The 18,353-nt window shown below is 40.2% G+C and overlaps 1 protein-coding gene across 3 annotated transcripts; it reads left to right on the forward strand.

The window, feature by feature from the left end:
• On the forward strand, positions 1-15,099 carry ptdss1b (phosphatidylserine synthase 1b). 3 transcript variants are annotated; one of them, XR_010803671.1, is made up of 13 exons: positions 1-345; positions 1,604-1,695; positions 1,920-1,964; positions 2,061-2,185; positions 2,938-3,096; positions 4,781-4,932; positions 6,029-6,170; positions 6,341-6,453; positions 10,268-10,333; positions 11,290-11,322; positions 11,611-11,679; positions 11,883-11,949; positions 12,048-12,109. XR_010803671.1 is itself a non-coding variant. In XM_066674754.1 (13 exons), exons 1-13 carry the CDS (start codon positions 167-169, stop codon positions 12,140-12,142), a joined length of 1,404 nt encoding a protein of 467 aa, XP_066530851.1. In that variant the 5' UTR covers positions 6-166; the 3' UTR covers positions 12,143-15,099. The 3 variants fall into 3 exon arrangements, 2 of the variants coding, with proteins under 2 accessions (XP_066530851.1, XP_066530852.1); XM_066674754.1 differs by having other exon boundaries at positions 6-345; positions 11,223-11,322; positions 12,048-15,099; XM_066674755.1 differs by having other exon boundaries at positions 110-250; positions 11,223-11,322; positions 12,048-15,099.
• The last annotated feature ends 3,254 nt before the right edge of the window (positions 15,100-18,353 follow it).

Raw genomic sequence — 18,353 nt, forward strand, 5'->3', positions numbered from 1 at the left:
AAATAGATGCGAGTGCGCAGGGTCCGCCCTTCGGTTCCATCTGCTCAACTCCGCTCGAACAGAAGCAGCAGGAGCAGCAGGAGGAGGAGAACCTGGATGAGGAGCTGGAGTTCACAACACGGATAACAGATACTGTTTAACTTCTCTACAACTTCTGTCAGCGACTATGGCGTCCACACAAGGGTCTCGGACAATCAGCAAAGACGACGTGAATTATAAACTTCATTTTCGGATGATCAACGAGCAACAGGTGGAGGATATTACCATAGAGTTTTTCTACAAACCGCATACTATCACTTTACTCACCTTCACTGTGATCAGTATCATGTACTTCGCCTTCACCAGGTCAGTTCTCTAAAGTCGCTAAACTTCCAGATATTTAGTGGGGTTTTTAGAGTACAGACATCTGTAAACACTCTTTATAAGAGGTGTAGTGGAAAGAGGGCTTGAATGAGGATTGTTTGAATAATGTTTGTTCACGGTTATGTGGAAAGTGGTATTTACAATATCTAGCAGAGGTTAAGAATAATGCCTCAGCATGTGTAACTTATAATAATCTGTGCCGTTGTATTTGAGGTGTGTGTGTGTGTGTGTGTGATGAGCTTGATCATTTGTGAGCATGTTGTAATATCCTGTATGTGTCATCCGCCCACGTGTATGTAGCTGGGCAATGTTGATGTCATTCAAAATCCTTATTCTTATCATTGACTACAATTTATGTAATTAAATTAGAAAGTAATAAAGTTGATAATATTCCTTTAATTAAATTATTTAACCAGTTAATGAGCCCATGTTCCCTCTGTGTTGGTAAGCTATGAGTAACAAGTGTATATCATAATATTTCGATTGTGTTCATTTTTTTGTTGCACAAATCAGAATTTGAAAAACAGATAACTGCTTGCACCAGAGACCTGTCTTCTGAGTATTTCTACAACTGGTGGTTTACTGGGGCTTACTCTAAATACACAGTGATATCTGGAGTTTACTAGAAATTTAAAATAAAGGGCAGGAACACATTGGGTGACAAAAGCAGAACACTGGGTTCCACACAATGTAAAAAAATAAATAAGTAAATAAATATAAACATGCCCAATTCACAGACGCCCAAACTTATAGTACTTAAAGAACCTGCTTCTTACGTCCTGGTGCCAGATATCACAGGACACCTCCCCAGAGGACTTTCGGAATAGAGCCTGGATGTGTCAGAGCTGTTTTGTAGCACAAAAGGTCCTACACCATATTAGACATATAGTATTTATTGTGTGACTCATAGGCGTCAAATAGCAAAATACAACATGATATTTGTACATTCACAGTAAATTCAATCATATTAGTTTTTGTGAGGTTTTATGTTGGATTAGACAGGGTGCAGTGGTAGGTCTGCATTTTATCTAAACATTACCTAGACATTAAGGACTCCTTTTTAAATCAAAGTTTAATAAGATTATATCCAGTTAAACAATATTATTTAGAGGGTGAATTGAGAAAAGCATGCTGTGTCATATGAATTTGTATATGACAAAATATTGGGATGTTTCCCACTGGTGTGTATACTGATTGTGTGTATTCTGCTGTTTTTTATTGTTTATTCCACTTCTGACAGGAATGATTCAGATCCTGACAACAATCTGCGTGTGGGAATCGCACTGGTCATCTCCTTCTTCCTTGTAATCAGTGTTCTGGCTTTCCCTAATGGTACAACAATATTAATTTGCCTCCACACTGTGCTGAGTAGCTACATTAATTTGTTTAGTGCACACTGTTCTGCTCAATTTCTAACTACTGTGTCTTTTATAGAGTCTATTATAATGCATTTCAAGCTATTTGCACATTGTCTTGGCTAATGAATACTGTAGTTATATGCCCTGTGACTTTTTGAAGGTCTTTGCAAAGTCTATATGACTGGAATCTTATTTCAGGTCCATTTACCAGGCCACACCCTGCTATATGGCGCATGGTTTTTGGTGAGTAAACCTGACGGACATTTGTCTGTTCTTTTATGACAGCAACTTTGATGACTGAGGCCTCTCAGTTATGAATGTTGGTTCAATGTTTTGCAGGTCTTAGTGTCCTCTACTTCCTCTTTTTGGTGTTCTTTATCTTCCTGAACTGGGAGCAGGTGAAGATCCTCATATACTGGCTGGACCCCGATCTACGATATGCCACTCGTGAGGCTGATGTTATGGTGAGAAATTGGCTCAAAGTGTTTAACTGTAGTACTTCTTCAATATTGCAACTTTACAAAGAAAACTACAGGGTCATAAATTCTTTTTAGTACAGCTACCACTATTCTTAGTGGTAGAATATGTATAATGTCTATTTAAGATTGTAGTCTGTGTTTTCTTGCCAGCGCTGTAACAAAGCCATAAGTGCCAAGAGTTGCACAGATTGGCTCAAATGTGTCTGCTATCTGAGAGGCAACCAGACATCACTATTTCAATATCACATCTTTCAGAATCTGACACAGGCCGTGGCGCAACCCAATCAGTTCACTGCCAGAGAAACACCACAATGCTGGGATTAGAGTGCGTATATTCAGGTCAGAGCTGTGCTGTAATAATCCAATGAAATTTGATTAATGGGTGAACAAAACAATAGCCAGCTGCTGAGGTCTTGTAGCAGAGTTGCTGGATTCCTGACAACCTTCCCTTTAGATTTAGCTGATACCCTTTAAATGATGGTGAATTTGCTTGCAGTCATTTAAAGCATGATTAGCTGTGTGTTTGGTTTGGTTTTTGAGTCAACTGTAGAAATCAGTTTTCCACTCTTTAGGAAGGCCTGCGTTGCTTTGGTATCTCAGTTTAAGTTGGTATCTCTGTTAAATATGCACTGTTTTCAAAATGATTTTTTTTCTGATATGTTAATTTGAACATTTCATCTTGTTCTTACCTCCCTCTTACTCTCTCTCTCTCTGTTTCACTTCTCACTATTGTGCAGGAATATGCCATTAACTGTCACGTTATCACATGGGAACGTATCCTAAGTCATTTTGACATTTTTGCATTTGGCCACTTCTGGGGATGGGCTATGAAGGCCCTGCTCATCCGCAGTTATGGACTCTGCTGGACCATCAGCATCACATGGGAACTTACAGAGGTACAATCCAAATTCTGCATGCCCTATATATTCCCAGATAAGTGATTAATCATGTAGAGATTTAGACCCAATTTCATTTCTAATTTTTACCCCTACATTTGTTTTCAATTGTCAACTTGCCCCTTGGAACTGAGCTATGGGTTGTGGTGCTTAAAATGTTTGTTGGCGAATGTTGATGAATGACAGATGTGTTCAGCAATCATATATTCAGTTAAATACTGAGACATCAGTTTATCATGTGCAATGATGTTTTATGCTTGTGATGAGATAAAGCAGCACAGAAATTGCAACTTATGAAAATCAAAAACTGAGAGTCGAATCAGAGGATTTCAATTCCAGAAGCGTAAAGTATCAAATATTTGGGCATGGATTGCTCTTTACTATCTCTATTTACTTTGACAGTATTCCATGTGACTCAGAGGGACCGCTTTGGAACAATTCTCTTAAAATTAATGATGGACATTCCAGAGCAATATCTGCCCCATGTCGCAGGGTTTTTTAAGACACAGTATGTGTTGACGTGTGACATTTTAAACCTCATTACACTCCTAAAGAGTTATCCTGACCATAGCCACAGAAACAGATGGAGTGGTTTGATGTTTACAAATCAGAAAGTGTTTTTCCCATTTCATCATGAATATAGAATGGATCAAATGGCCTTTTTTACTTGATTTTATTTTTTTTTAATCATGAATAGAAGAGCCACACTTATACAGGATAAGCCCCGCGTGAGGCTTGTGAGCTGTGGGTTGGCCACCCTTGAAGTAAAGTTTCATAATACATTAAAAATGCATTAAAATAAAAAAATACAATATTTATCATAGATTTTAAAGGAGAAAATACTGACATTTGTGAGTTTGTTTGGATGCTTTTGCAACTTAATTGCTGGTGATTCAAAAGAACTTCATAACACTCCAAATCTCTGTTTGAAGAACCAAAACTAGGGCTACACTTCTATCCCAAGAAGAACTGAGACATCCTAGGTAAAACAGCGATGTAGGGCTAAGTGGTAGGAGCATGGGATGAAATTGAATTAACCCTTAGACTTATTCCTGGGTATATAAGATCAAATGTGCATTAGGCCACTTGGCCAGGATATCTGTCCCCATTGATCATGTAGGTGGACGGCAGACAACAATGACTTTTTGCTGGATACCAAAATGTCTTGTGATTGTGGCTGTATTTGTTGAATGACAGTTGAAGAAACTGAAGAAACAGTTGATTGAACACCAGAAAGTGGTCACACACCATGTTTTAAAGGGTAAATGTATGATGGAATTCCTACCTCCAGGCAATGTATGGACACTACAAAACTGATGCTCATAACAGTGCTGCGATAGCTCCATGTCACAATACCCTGTATTTAATTCTGTATTTTTTAAAAATCACATATTTCAGTTAAGGCATGGGTTGTGGTTTTTCGGTGACACAGTTTAGAACCCCTGCACTAGTGTTAAACACATTATTGTCTGATACATAGAGATGTTTCCCAAAAATTGTTCTATGTTTTTGAGGCAATGTTAATACCAAATTGCTCTATCAGCATAAGCAATAGATCATTTTTTCATCTGTCCCTTTAGGGTAAGTTCTTGCCCATAGCTCATTTTCATATCTGTTTATTCTTTTTCCATTTTATTAGTTTCTTTGTTCTCACATAAATTCTCTCTCTCTCTCTATTTCTCAGTTGTTCTTCATGCACTTGCTGCCTAACTTTGCTGAATGCTGGTGGGATCAGGTTATTCTTGACATCCTGTTGTGTAATGGTGGTGGCATCTGGCTTGGAATGACCGTATGTCGTTTTCTGGAGATGCGCACATATCACTGGGCCAGTATCAAGTAAGCCATACATTCGAAGAAGCATGGAATGTTTCTGCTTTAAAAGTATGTACAACAAAGAAAAGGGAAAGGTGAGATCAGTCTTATCATCTCATGAGAGATCTGTTGTGATCCAGGTGAAAACCAGTTTTGCTAGGTGAGGTCAGATTTGTGCTTGACTGCTGCAAGATCAACAGAGCCAAGTGTTTTGCACAAATGAAAAGCAAATGAAACGTTGTCATTAGATGCACCAGTAATATAACCAACTAGTGATGAAATCTGGTATGTATTTTCTTTTGTAGAATGTATTTGCTTTTGTAGTGACACCTGCAAAACATAGTGACATAGTAATGACTGTATTGTGTGTTTGATGAGGTTTTGGAAGGCAATGACAGAAAAACATGAAATTAAACGGCATGATATTTTCAGAGATCTGAGTTGAAATCATCTACACGTCACTTTAAATGTGATTGGAAAATCATATTTTGTTTGAAATTGACAAATTAATTTATGATATCGACATCAACACTTCCTTCTGCATGTTTAAAGTATGTAAATACACATACACATAGTGTCTTACACTCATCCCTGATTTAAAGGCCTAATCTACAATTGTGAGGAACTGCAGTTCTCTCTGCTTGGTTTACGTTCTGAAGCTCCACTGCTTTTGAAATGTAACACTTTTGCTCTTTGTTTACTGGGTTCCTGCTTAAATATTCTACCCCAGCAAAAATAAGTAAACATTACCCACCAGTGGAGCAGGAATAAAGCAATATCCTAATCCTGGACACCTCTTTGCTATTTCTCTGCCCTGAGCAGAAAGAGAGCAAGCCTATCATGTCTGACTGAACCATTTTGTTTTTAACCGTTTGCTGACACTGGAGTTTTATAAGGGCATTATACCAGTTTCGAGCACCCAAACAGATGAGAGAGCTGGCAAATGGTGAGGAAACAACATCTGATTTTATAAAAATTTTAGATGTTTATAGAATCGTAGATGTTCCCTTTAAACCATGCTCCCTTTTAGTTTGTAGAAGGTTTGTAGAGAAATTCATTCAGGGATTACAGTCGAAATGTGTGTGTGTGTGTTATTTCCTGTGGCTATCTATGTGTTCAGGGACATCCACAGTACCACAGGGAAGCTAAAGCGTGCTGTCCTGCAGTTTACCCCAGCCAGCTGGACGTATGTACGTTGGTTTGACCCCAAGTCCTCATTTCAAAGAGTGGCAGGCATATACCTCTTCATGATCATTTGGCAGGTGTGTGCCTCTTTGGCTAACATTTTATACAAATATATACTTAAATTAAATGTGTGTTAGTATTATTTCAGAGATAAGTCTATATTATTATGCTTTATGGGTTGCACAAATATTCAGAGACCATCTTTTTACTTGTGCTCTCTTGTGTGTGTTCTCTCTGCTTTGATCAGCTTACAGAACTGAACACATTCTTCCTGAAACACATCTTCGTGTTCCAGGCCTCTCACCCTCTCAGCTGGTGCCGAATTCTCTTCATTGGGATCATCACTGCCCCCACTGTGAGGTACTGTCCCTCTATGAACCCTTACTGCACTCCTGTAGAAAACAATGAGTTCAGTGTTTATGTAGATGGAACAGGAAGCTGAATGTGTCCTTTTTCCAAGAATGCTGGAAAAAAAGTGGCTAGAGTGGTTAGGATACTGCAGTACTGGAGTATTGTAACAGTGTTTCATGCTGTGGAAATTGGTACCCATCCATCCATCCATTATCCACCGCTTATCCGGGTCCGGGTCGCGGGGGAAGCAGTCGGAGCAAAGAAACCCAGACCTCCCTCTCCCCAGCCACCGACGCCAGCTCCTATGGGGGTATACCGAGGCGTTCCCAGGCCAGTCGAGACATATAGTCTCTCCAGCGTGTTCTTGGTCTGCCCCGGGGCCTCCTCCCCGTTGGACATGCCCGGAACACCTCTCCAGGAAGGTGTCCAGGAGGCATCCGAACCAGATGCCCGAACCACCTCAACTGGCTCCTCTCGACGTGGAGGAGCAGCGGCTCCACTCCGAGTTTCTCCCGGATGTCCGAGCTCCTAACCCTGTCTCTAAGGGAGAGTCCAGACATCCTGCGGAGAAAACTCATTTCAGCCGCTTGTACCCGCGATCTCGTTCTTTTGGTCACTACCCAAAGCTCGTGACCATAGGTGAGGGTTGGGACGTAGATTGACCGGTAAATCGAGAGCTTTGCTTTTCTGCTCAGCTCTTTCTTCACCACAACGGACCGGTACAGAGCCCGCCGGACACCCTCCGCCACTTGGCTACGCCGAGAAATTCTGTCCATAAAAATTGTGAACAGAACCGGTGACAACGGGCAGCCCTGACGGAGTCCAACTCCGACTGGAAACCAGTCGGACTTACTGCCAGCCATACGAACCAGACTCCTGCTCTGTTTGTACAGGGACTGGATAGCTCGTAACAAAGAGCCCAGTACCCCATACTCCCTGAGCACCCCCCACAGAATACCCCGAGGGACACGGTCGAATGCCTTCTCCAGATCCACAAAACACATGTAGACTGGTTGAGCAAACTCCTATGCACCCTCCAGGATCCTAGCGAGGGTAAAGAGCTGGTCCTGTGTTCCACAACCAGGGCGGAATCCGCATTGTTCCTCCTGGATCCGAGGTTCAACTATCGGTCGGACTCTCTTCTCCAGTACCCCCGCATAGACCTTACCGGGGAGGCTGAGGAGTGTGATCCCCCTATAGTTGGAACACACCCTCCGATCCCCCTTTTTAAAAAGGGGAACCACCACCCCAGTCTGCCAGTCCAGAGGCACTGCCCCCGATGTCCACGCGATGTTGCAAAGACGTGTCAACCAGGACAGCCCCACAACATCCAGAGCCTTGAGGAACCCGGGGTGAACCTCATCCACCCCCGGGGCCCTACCGCCAAGGAGTTTCCCTACCACCTTGGCCACTTCAGCCCCAGTGATAGACGAGCCCCCCCCGGGGTCCCCAAGCTCTGCTTCCTCTGCGGAAGACGTGCCGGTGGGATTGAGAAGATCCTCGAAGTATTCCTTCCACCGTCTGGTGACGTCCCCAGTCGAGGTCAACAGTTCCCCGCCCCCACCATATACAGTGTTGGTGGAAAACTGCTTTCCCCTCCTGAGTCGCCTGACGGTTTGCCAGAAACTTCTCGGAGCCGACCGAAAGTCGTTTTCCATGTTCTCACCGAACTCCTCCCACACCCGAGTTTTTGCCTTAGCGACTGCCGAGGCTGCGAGCCGCTTGGCTCCTCGGTACCTGTCGGCTGCCTCCGGAGTCCCCTGAGCCAACCATGCTCGATAGGACTCCTTCTTCAGCTTGACAGCCTCCCTCACCCGGGGTGTCCACCACCGAGTGCGGGGATTGCCACCCCGACAGGCACCGACAACCTTGCAGCCACAGCTCCGTTCAGCCGCCTCAACAATGGAGGTCCGGAACATGGCCCACTCGGACTCAATGTCACCAGCCTCCCCCGGGATGCAGTCGAAGCTCTGCCGGATGTGGGAGTTGAAGATCTTTCTGACAGGTTCCTCTGCCAAACGTTCCCAGCAAACCCTCAACACACGTTTGGGCCTGCCAGGTCTGTCCGGCATCCTCCCCCGCCATCTGATCCAACACACCACAAGGTGGTGATCAGTTGACAGCTCAGCGCCTCTCTTCACCCGAGTGTCCAGAACATATGGCCGCAGGTCAGATGATACGACTATAAAATCGATCATCGAAATGCGGCCTAGGGTGTCCTGATGCCAGGTGTACTTGTGGACACCCTTATGTTCGAACATGGTGTTCGTAATGGACAAACTGTGACGAGCACAGAAATCCAATAACTGAACACCACTCGGGTTCAGATCAGCGGGGCCGTTCCTCCCAATCACGCCCCTCCAGGTCTCACTGTCATTACCCACGTGAGCGTTGAAGTCCCCCAGCAGAACAATGGAGTCCCCAGAATGAGTGTTCTCCAGCACTCCCTCTAGGGTCCCCAAGAAGGCATGGTACTCTGAACTGTCAGAGCCCTTTCCCCAACCCGAAGGCGCAGGGAAATTACCCTCTCGTCCACTGGGGTAAACCCCAACGTACAGGCGCTAAGCCAGGGGGCTATGAGTAAGCCCACACCTGCCTTACGCCTCTCACCCTGGGCAACTCCAGAGTGAAAGAGCATCCAGCCCCTCTCGAGGAGATTGGTTCCAGAGCCCATACTGTGTGTCGAGGTGAGCCCAACTATATCTAGTCGGTACCTCTCAACCTCGCGCACCAGCTCAGGCTCTTTTCCCACCAGAGAGGTTACGTTCCATGTTCCAAAAGCCAGTTTCAGTAACCGAGGATCGGAACGCCAGGGCCCCCGACCCCGACCACCACCCGATCCACAATGCACCAGACCCGGATTACTACCTCTCCCACAGGTGGTGGGCCCATGGGAGAGTGGACCCATGTATCCCCTTCGGGCTAAGCCCGGCCGGACCCCATAGGTGAAAGTCCGGCCACCAGGCGCTCGCCAAGGAGCCCCTCCCCCAGGCCTGGCTCCAGGGTGAGGCCCCGGTAACCCTGCTCCGGGCAAGGGAGGCTGTGTCCTCGTTGTCTCTTTCATCTGTGTCTTTATGGATCACTCTTTGTCTGGCCCATCACCTAGGACCAATTTGCCTTGGGAGACCCTACCAGGGGCTATTGCCCCCGACAACATAGCTCCTAGGCTCACGCAGGCACGCAAACCCCTCCACCACGTTAAGGTGGTGATCCAAGGAGGAGTATTGGTACCCAATGATCCCAAAGACTTTGCCTTGAAGGAGATGATTCCAGAGAATACAAACACAAAATTCTAATGGAAAAATTCTGTCTAATACCTGACTACATAAGTGACATTTTTCAAGGAACAAGGCAAAGGTGCATTAATGAATCCATTATGTTTTTGTGTTCTCTGTGAGACACAAGTTAGAAAGTAGCCAAGTGACTGTGGATTTTAGATTTGCACTGGATTTCTTTGGCTTTCTTGTTGGCATCATCGACAATTCTTCTTCATCGATGTTGAAATCCTTGACAGTGTATATTGGACAGCATTCACACACATCATTTAGTGCAGAGTAAATGATTATTTTGACTCAACAATGCCTTATTAGAGGGAACTGGAAAGACTATTTTGTTTTGTTTGGAAGCAAAGCTTCATAATTCTTGCTGTAATTCTGTGTGGGCTAATGGGTACCATTGTGGTCCATGCTGGACTGAAGGTGGTAAAGGCTAGCCTATTTCAGGTGTTGAGCTAATAATCGTGTGTTCTAAAAAAAATGACTATATAAATTAAGCTTCATTCTGTATTTCATTTTTATGTGCTGTATTTTATGTTTTGATTTAGGCAATACTATGCATACCTTACAGACATTCAGTGCAAAAGAGTGGGAACACAGTGTTGGGTGTTTGGGTGAGTACAAATATTTGTTGACTCATTGTGTGATAATATGCTTTATGTTGCAGTATGCCTTAGAAAAACCCTGGGCAAAATAATATGCATGGAGCCAAAAAAGGGGAGCTACACCTCTCTTAAGAAGAGCATACACTCGTAAACAAAAGCTGGTGCACCCCTGGTCAAAATTCATGTTAATTTTCTTAGTAATAATAAGTACAAGTAAACTATACTTGAATGCATTTTAAAGGAACAATATGAAAGATTTTGTATTTTTGCTCCTGTGCTCCCTCCACAGTTGCAGAGTGTTATTCACTTTTATAGCACTGTTCTGAAGTCAGTGATGGGTGAGAGATTGGGGGTGGTTTCCTAACCTACTCCAAAAGTTTTAATTTTAAGGTCAAAATATGAGTAATGTATTGTTCCTTTTTATCCATATATTTTTTATGTTGACTTCCACTTTAAGTTAAGAAAAGACAGGGATAATTTGCAGGTAAATAACAACATTTGTTCTCTGTAGTGGATTCGTAACTTATTTTCCAATTAGAAAAGTAATAAAAAAATAAACAACAACAACATGTGTATAATAAGGAGTTTTCAAAACTGAATGTATCTGTTCATCACAAATGATTTTGTAGCTGATGGTTTTTCCATGACAAATCAGACAATAAAGCCCCTGTTTCCAGGCCTAAATAGCCATGCTGAATTCTGCTATGCTGTCTGTCCAGTCTAGTGACTTGAATTAATGTGCATTACTCTGGTGAGTGGGTGGGTGGGTGAGTGAGTGGGTTGGAGCCTGTCTGTCTGTCTGCAAGTAAGTAAGTTCCAAAACATACTGAGTTTTTTTTTTTTATTGTTCAAGTAGTCGTAAAATCTTGTAATTAGCTATTGTTTCCCTTGTAAACAGGGCTATTGCTTTTCTTGAAGCTTTGGCATGTGTTAAATTTGGACAGGATCTGTTCTCCAATACACAGGTCATGTATGTGGTACTCTGGCTTTTGTGTGTGGTAAGTATTGTAGTCACTTATATTTTCTTGTGAAAATATGGTAAACACCCAATTTTCCTCATCAATATTTTCCTAATCATCAAGATATTAAGTTTAATTTGTATAAAACTCTTGAAGTTAAGGTACTCTGCTATGGGCTGCTAAGTATTATTAACAAAAAATAACAAATCACTTAATTTGATTTTACATCACTCACACTATGTGATGTCATGTTCTTAGTCATGCATTTCATGTCTTAATAAAATCATCCTGTTCCATTCATGATAATGCACCCTCTTTCTTTCTCAGGCTTTTATTACTTCTCTCTGCCTCTATGGGATGGTGTGGTATGAGCAGAACTATGGTGTGAAGCTGAAGGTGCACATCTGAATTTACTGACAGTTTGGAGACAGTAGAACAGATATTAAAAAAAAGACATTTATTAATTTTGGTGATATAGTAGTTTCATTTAATTTCACATTTAATCTATATTGCCTATATTGGTATTTGGCCATGTATGGCTATATAGTCTTTGTAGTGGTGCTTGTTGCAAAATAATCTGATTGAAGCCTTTCTTTAAGAGTACCATCGATTATGATGATGGCAGCTTCATTGATTCGTGTGGTTACATCCCTGAGACCATTAAAGGTAAGCTACAGCCAAAAATAAATGTGGCTCTATGAAAAAGACTAATCAAAATTCTAAAAAAATTATTAAGCGTCTTGTTTTAATTTTTCCTCAAAAAGCTGATAGAAACTCCAGCAACCATGCCCAGCCACCCCGGCGGAGAAAAGGAGGCTCTGGGAAGAATAAAGCTAATGGAACAAGCAACAAGCAGTAGCCATGGCTGGGGCACACAGACTCCAGTGGGAGATAAAATGTTAGAAAAAATTGAGTCTACAAGGACAATAATATGGAGAGTGAGAGTGGAATGCACAGGGTACTCCTTAGCATGAGGTTTTATGACCAAATCTGAACCTGAGGGTTGGTGGTACATTAGGTGGCACTCACTTTGCAAAATAATGGTGCTGCTTACCATGATCATGATTGTGCCTATAACATTCCTGTAAAGGAAACAAGTTTTTGCAGCATAAACTGTTATTTACTGTACAGTTTTTGTTGCAGTGACAGCCTCTAAACTTCTGGAAAGTTTTTTACACTGATGTTCTGATATTGGGTGATCAGCTGTACATCACAAACACCGCTCCAGCTCATCTTCAAGGCATTAAAGAAAGCTCAGTTATTCCAATGAATGCAGTTTCTGAGAGGCTCTCTAGTCTACATTGGGTTTGGTGATTTTAGAGTCCATGTGCAGATGTAACTTAACTTTAATAGTTAGAAGGGTTGTGCAGATACAAGTTAGACGTGTGTGTGTGTGTGTGAGAGACTGTGACTGAATTATCTAATTTTTCTCCTTTTTTATTATGGCACAGGTTCACATGCTTTATTTATATCTTGCACTGTTATTAACAGAGCAGTCCTGTTAAGGACGACATTTTACAACATTACAAACAAGCATATGTTTTATCTTTAAAAATATTTCATATAATCAATCTACATGCATGATTACATTTAAGCACACCTGTATAGTTCTTGCAGGGATATGTGTTATGGACATTTTTAAAATGTATTCATTAATGCAGCATCCATAATATTGGACATGTGGTGATATTCAGTGCTTGGCTGCAATGACACCATGTGTCATTATTGCTTGTGCAGACCTGGTAGATGTATAGAATTAATATTGTGCTGAGATGCTTAAGAGAAAATTATTACATTTTCAGATTACCATGGCCATCTAGCATGCTTAACTTCTGAATGGGTAGAGTGCTGTTGAGTATGTTTTAAAATGACCTGATTGTTTTGAAAGAAATGGGCATTATTATAAGGAATCTGTTTTATCTCTGAGCTATGTTGTCCTATTAAAGTGTAATATTATACTATCAAACAGACTGGCATAAAATTAATTCTTAGTAGAGATCCTGGATGTGGAATTTAACTATAATTACAAAAAAAGTGGGGATGCCCAAATTAAGAATTTCAGTGGCAGGTTGATTTGTTTTCCAGACAAACTGGGTGATGGGTGAATGTTGCTAGTATTTTATGAACTGCAACTCCCCCAATGCTACTAGCACATTTGCAGTACTTAGCTGAAATCTATTTTTTAAATAATGTGTATATGTATTTACTCTGCAGTGGCCTGTATCCTTTTTTCAAATTGAAAAGTCAGTTGCCTGTGATTCATATAAAGTGTTATATTAAAACTGCTAATTAAGCTTTGACGTTTTGGAATAGGCAACTAGAGCATATACATCCAACACACTTCATTTCATGTATTCACTGAAAAAATAATAAACTGGATGATTTAGTGCAAAAATTTTCATCAGTTTTGAAACTGATGGATTTTTATAGTACATTTCATAGGTAGTAAGCACTGATGCACAATGTACTATTATTTATTTCAAATAGGAGCTTGATTAGTTTCCTGCAATGAGCATATGTTGGCCTGAGCTACAGTTTCATTCTTCAGTAATCATAAAGAATCATGGCCTTTTGACCTTATTATATCCAGGGCTGTTCTATCAAAACCTTTCTGTTTATTTAATAATATGTTAAACTGCAACATTAAAGTATCTTTTGGACACATGCCTTCTTTGTGTTCAGCAAAGAACAATTTGCCACAGCTAATCATTCCTCTCTCTCTCTCTCTGTGTGTGTGTGTGTGTGTGTGTACACGTGAAAATACTATGTATGCTATGGGTATGTAAACACTGTCTGCCTTCCTTGAAGACCTTTGTTTTACACTTGGTGTTAATTATGTGAATATTTTGTGATGCAGCACTGTATTTACCCAAAAATTTGAACTTTTCTTACTTTTTTTAAAATGTGTGTACTGAATTTCAGAAGAGTTATAACAGTTAAAAAATGGTTTTATACCACATGTCTATTATATTTATGTGTCATAATTTGTGTATTTAACCTATAATTCATTGGAGCTGACAATAATATGGCCTAGTGGTGGTCTGGTGATTTTTAAAGAGTATTCTTTTTTTTTTAATAAGTGACCACTGCTGGGTCTTACATTTTGTTTTATTCTCTGTGAATGAGGTTTTAAATGTGTATCTCTGTTTCATCTGAAGTTTTAATTGCAGTATTTCTAGTAATAACATATGAAAAGTTATGATTTAATAAATATATTTAAATGTATCATTTAATTAAATCTGGGGGAAAATCAACACGAAAAAAACTTTTTCTGAACAAGAGCGCCACCAAGAGGATGCTTAAAGAAATTTCTGATTACATGCTAAACACACAGGGGCGGTTTCCCAGACAGGGAGGAAGCCTCTTTCAATGGGAAATCACAATAGAAAATGCTGTGTAGTTCAGGACTAGGCTTACTTCCTGTCTGGGAAACGACCCCAAAACGTGTTACTGAATAAAGTGTCACGTTCCTGAAATGCAGTTTAAAATGACTAGGAGTATTTTTTTGTGTTTTGGCCTTTTATGATTTTACATACCACACCAAAGTTGTGATTTTCTAAACTATAAAAATCATTATTATTCATTCATTCATTCATTATCTGTAAGCGCTTATCCAGTTCAGGGTCGCGGTGGGTCCAGGGCCTACCTGGAATCATTGGGCGCAAGGCAGGAATACACCCTGGAGGGGGCAAATCATTATTATATTTTGACTAAATAATAATAATAGGGAACACAGCTGTACTTTATTAATTGCAGTTTTTACAATTGTGTTGATTCCACATGTTCCATTTCATCTCCAAGACTTATGTTGTTATATATCACACAGTCCTATAATGAAATTCTACAAATATCCACCTGTCCTTTTGGTGAAGAGAGTGCAATGTACCTTTAAGGAATAAAACTTGATTTTAACAGCACTGTTGTACGTTTAAAGGTACATTTACACTGTTTATACCTTTAGTGACCAATAATGTACCTCTAAAAGACCTTTTTTTCTGAGAGTGTACAATATATTTTATGACAGACAAAATAGGAATGCAAGCTGCAATATGGGTTTAAACCCAGACTAGCCTATGCCTAGAAAAATGATAGCTAATTTTTGTGTATTATTTTTATATTTTTAATGTCTACATATATTCCTGTATAAAGCATGTCCTCTATAGTTTTCATGCATCATTTAATGCAGTTAAAAAAAGTCCATGCACATGTGTGTTTTTATAACAGCAGTATTAGATCAGTGGGTACCTGTGTTCAGTGAGTGTAGCAGTAGATTTGTGAACGTGTGAACATGTGCATTAGTAAGTTGTGTGTTCACTGTATGCAGAAGAGCAGATTAATGAATGTGTGTTTAGTGTGTGTGGAAGAACAGTAGAAAACTGGTGAATGTATGTGTTCAATGTGTAGATAAGCAGTAGTAAATCAGTGAATGGGTGTTTTCAGTGTGTATAAAAACAGAAATATATTAATGAACATTTAGAGGAGCAGCCAATCTTAGCACAGCAGTAGTATATAAGTGTATAATGCTCTCATCGTTGAATATAAAACACTACAGCGCCACATACACTCTCATATGGTCAGCACACATGCTGAATATTCTGACTGACAACCACAGTCCTGAGAATATTATAGTATGCTATATTCTGTACAGCAGGATTTACATTCAGCATACACCTTTATTTCATCACACAATATACATCAAAAGGACAGATCAATTACATTATCCTAACTATCTAAATTACTTATCCTGGTTTAAAATCATCCTATCATGGACAAAAGGCACAATCATTTGCAATCAGAACTATTCAACCTCTATTGGAAATGAGGTTTATTAACAAAATATACTTTCAGATGTTTGCTACAAAACAGTCAAACAAAAACAATTAAAATAGCTTAACAAGCATAGTTTAAAGTTAAAGGAACACTGGCTACATGACCTGGACCTGACAGAAACAGGAAGCTATCACTGGCTGCCACCAGATTCCTGAAGAGGTAGATGGTCAAAATGAAAAACAACCTGCAGCAAGATTTGGTGGCAGCAGGCACAAAAGTTTGGACAGTAATGCTTCTGCACTGAATCATGTAGACACTGAGTAGCCACGGCCCACACTATACCCTATGCTATAGCTTGACACATCTCTCCCAAAAGGTAATTACACATCATGGTGACACAGTCCAACTGCCCAAACATGGATCAAGTTGTGGAGAGATTAACTGAGAAAATGTGGAGATATTAACATCTGTACAACATATTTTAACACCATAAAATCTGCCAGATGGTAATTCCTGGTGAGAGATTTCCTCAGACACTGTTTTTGACCTCACAGAGTGTTTGAAAAAGTTAATATGGCCATATCTGAGTAAGGACCGAAGTGGGGAAAATCCCATGTTTGCATCTGTTGATTTGATTCTGAAGCATAAATCTGCCTTAAAGTAGCAATCTGTAATATTGACACCGAGCGTTTAAAATCGGAACTATAACACAGTTTCAAAACAGTGGAGAGAGCTGTCTGTCTCCTCAGACATGAAGGTTGCCAGTTTGAGGAAAACTGAACGAACAAGCAAGAGATGAGTTTAAGAACTGGGGTCATAATAGCTAAGAAGAATGTGCCATAAACAACATATTTACACAGAAAAGTGTTCATCATTTCACTAAAACATCTATCAACATAAAAAAGTGAAAAAGTTCAAAAATGCTCAAAACCATAGAAATAAGCCACAGATGTTTTAGGATTCTGTTCTGCAGAGCAAAGAAATAGAAGAGGATCATTTTGTGCTTACATTTATGAATCAGCAATCTGTCTGGAGGAGGAAGAATGAATCATGTGTTGGAAAGAACACCCTTCCTACAGTGAAGCATGGCTGGGGCTTGGGGATGCTCTAGCATCTGGCAACACTAATCATTTGACAAGATAGTGAACTAGAAATGTGAATGAACCACTGTGCCAGTAAGTTGTTCACACAAAGGCCATAGGGATAACCCTTCAATGTGTTGAAAAGATATGAATATTTCTACAATTTTAAATATATATTATGACACTAATTCATTGTAGTCCCTAGAAATTCAGTTCAAGACAAAAGTCCAAATGAACAAGATGACAGAGACTTGCAATCGAGAATCAATTTGATGCTTCAGTTGGAATTGCTCACCAGTTCAGAGCTAAATGGGTATGGTACTGCATCTACATATGTCTCGCCATCTGAGAGAATTCAGACCATTCAGACTTCATGCCCACTCTACATTAAACAAGCCTCTCATCACCAAATAAATAAATAAATAAATAAAATCAAACGTCCAGACTTGAAGAGGAACTGAGGAGCATTTTGTGTGGATGTGTGGGTCCAAAGATTCCTTTAATGATGAGAGCAAGTTTGATTTATTTGGGTCAATATTTATGTTTAATATCAAACTGGGGACAGATTAAACCCAAAGTTTGTGAAAAACCTCATTTACCTTTGGAGGAAGAAACGTTGAGAATCATTGGCCATCCTATACAGGTACAAAGCTGCGATCCTGTCAATCAGATACTTGTTTCTGCAACATGTACATACTTCTCTGCACACATCTCTCTACTAGGTAACTTTTTTTATACAAAACAATGCCCCATCACACTGCAAAATGATAAAGCTATTAACACTGAAGTGATTAAATGGCTAGCCCATAGCCCTGAGCTCATCTTAATACAGAATCTCAGGAATATCTCTAGGAATAATGTTATGGTTAAGAAACACAACTGTGGAAGAGAGAGGAACCAGATCTAAACAAAGCAGTGAAAGAAATTATGCTCTCCATTTGCAGATGTGAAGTCATTTAAAGCAAGGGCCTTTTTATAATCATTTGTAAGATTCATATTTAAGTGTATGAATGTGACAGAATATTTCTCAGTTAGGAAATATGCTTCAGGTATATTCCCTTTTAAGTTAGAAAAACTTCAATTTGGCATAACTTTGAAATATGAATATGTAAGTTCTCTAATGCTGATTTCTGTTGAAATACGTGTGTTGACTGTAAATAGAGCTGTACATAATAATATTATAATGCTCTCAGTGTGTTCAGTGTTGAGCTGTTGTAA

Source organism: Hoplias malabaricus, chromosome 6, assembly GCF_029633855.1.
Source record: "Hoplias malabaricus isolate fHopMal1 chromosome 6, fHopMal1.hap1, whole genome shotgun sequence".
Taxonomy (NCBI): domain Eukaryota; kingdom Metazoa; phylum Chordata; class Actinopteri; order Characiformes; family Erythrinidae; genus Hoplias; species Hoplias malabaricus.

Coding starts and splice junctions, on each gene's coding strand:
- ptdss1b (XM_066674754.1), top strand. CDS start 167: ATGGCGTCCACACAAGGGTCTCGGACAATCAGCAAAGACGACGTGAAT. Junction 6,171..6,340: donor TCTTCATGATCATTTGGCAG/GTGTGTGCCTCT, acceptor TGCTTTGATCAG/CTTACAGAACTGAACACATT. Junction 11,950..12,047: donor CATCCCTGAGACCATTAAAG/GTAAGCTACAGC, acceptor TTCCTCAAAAAG/CTGATAGAAACTCCAGCAAC.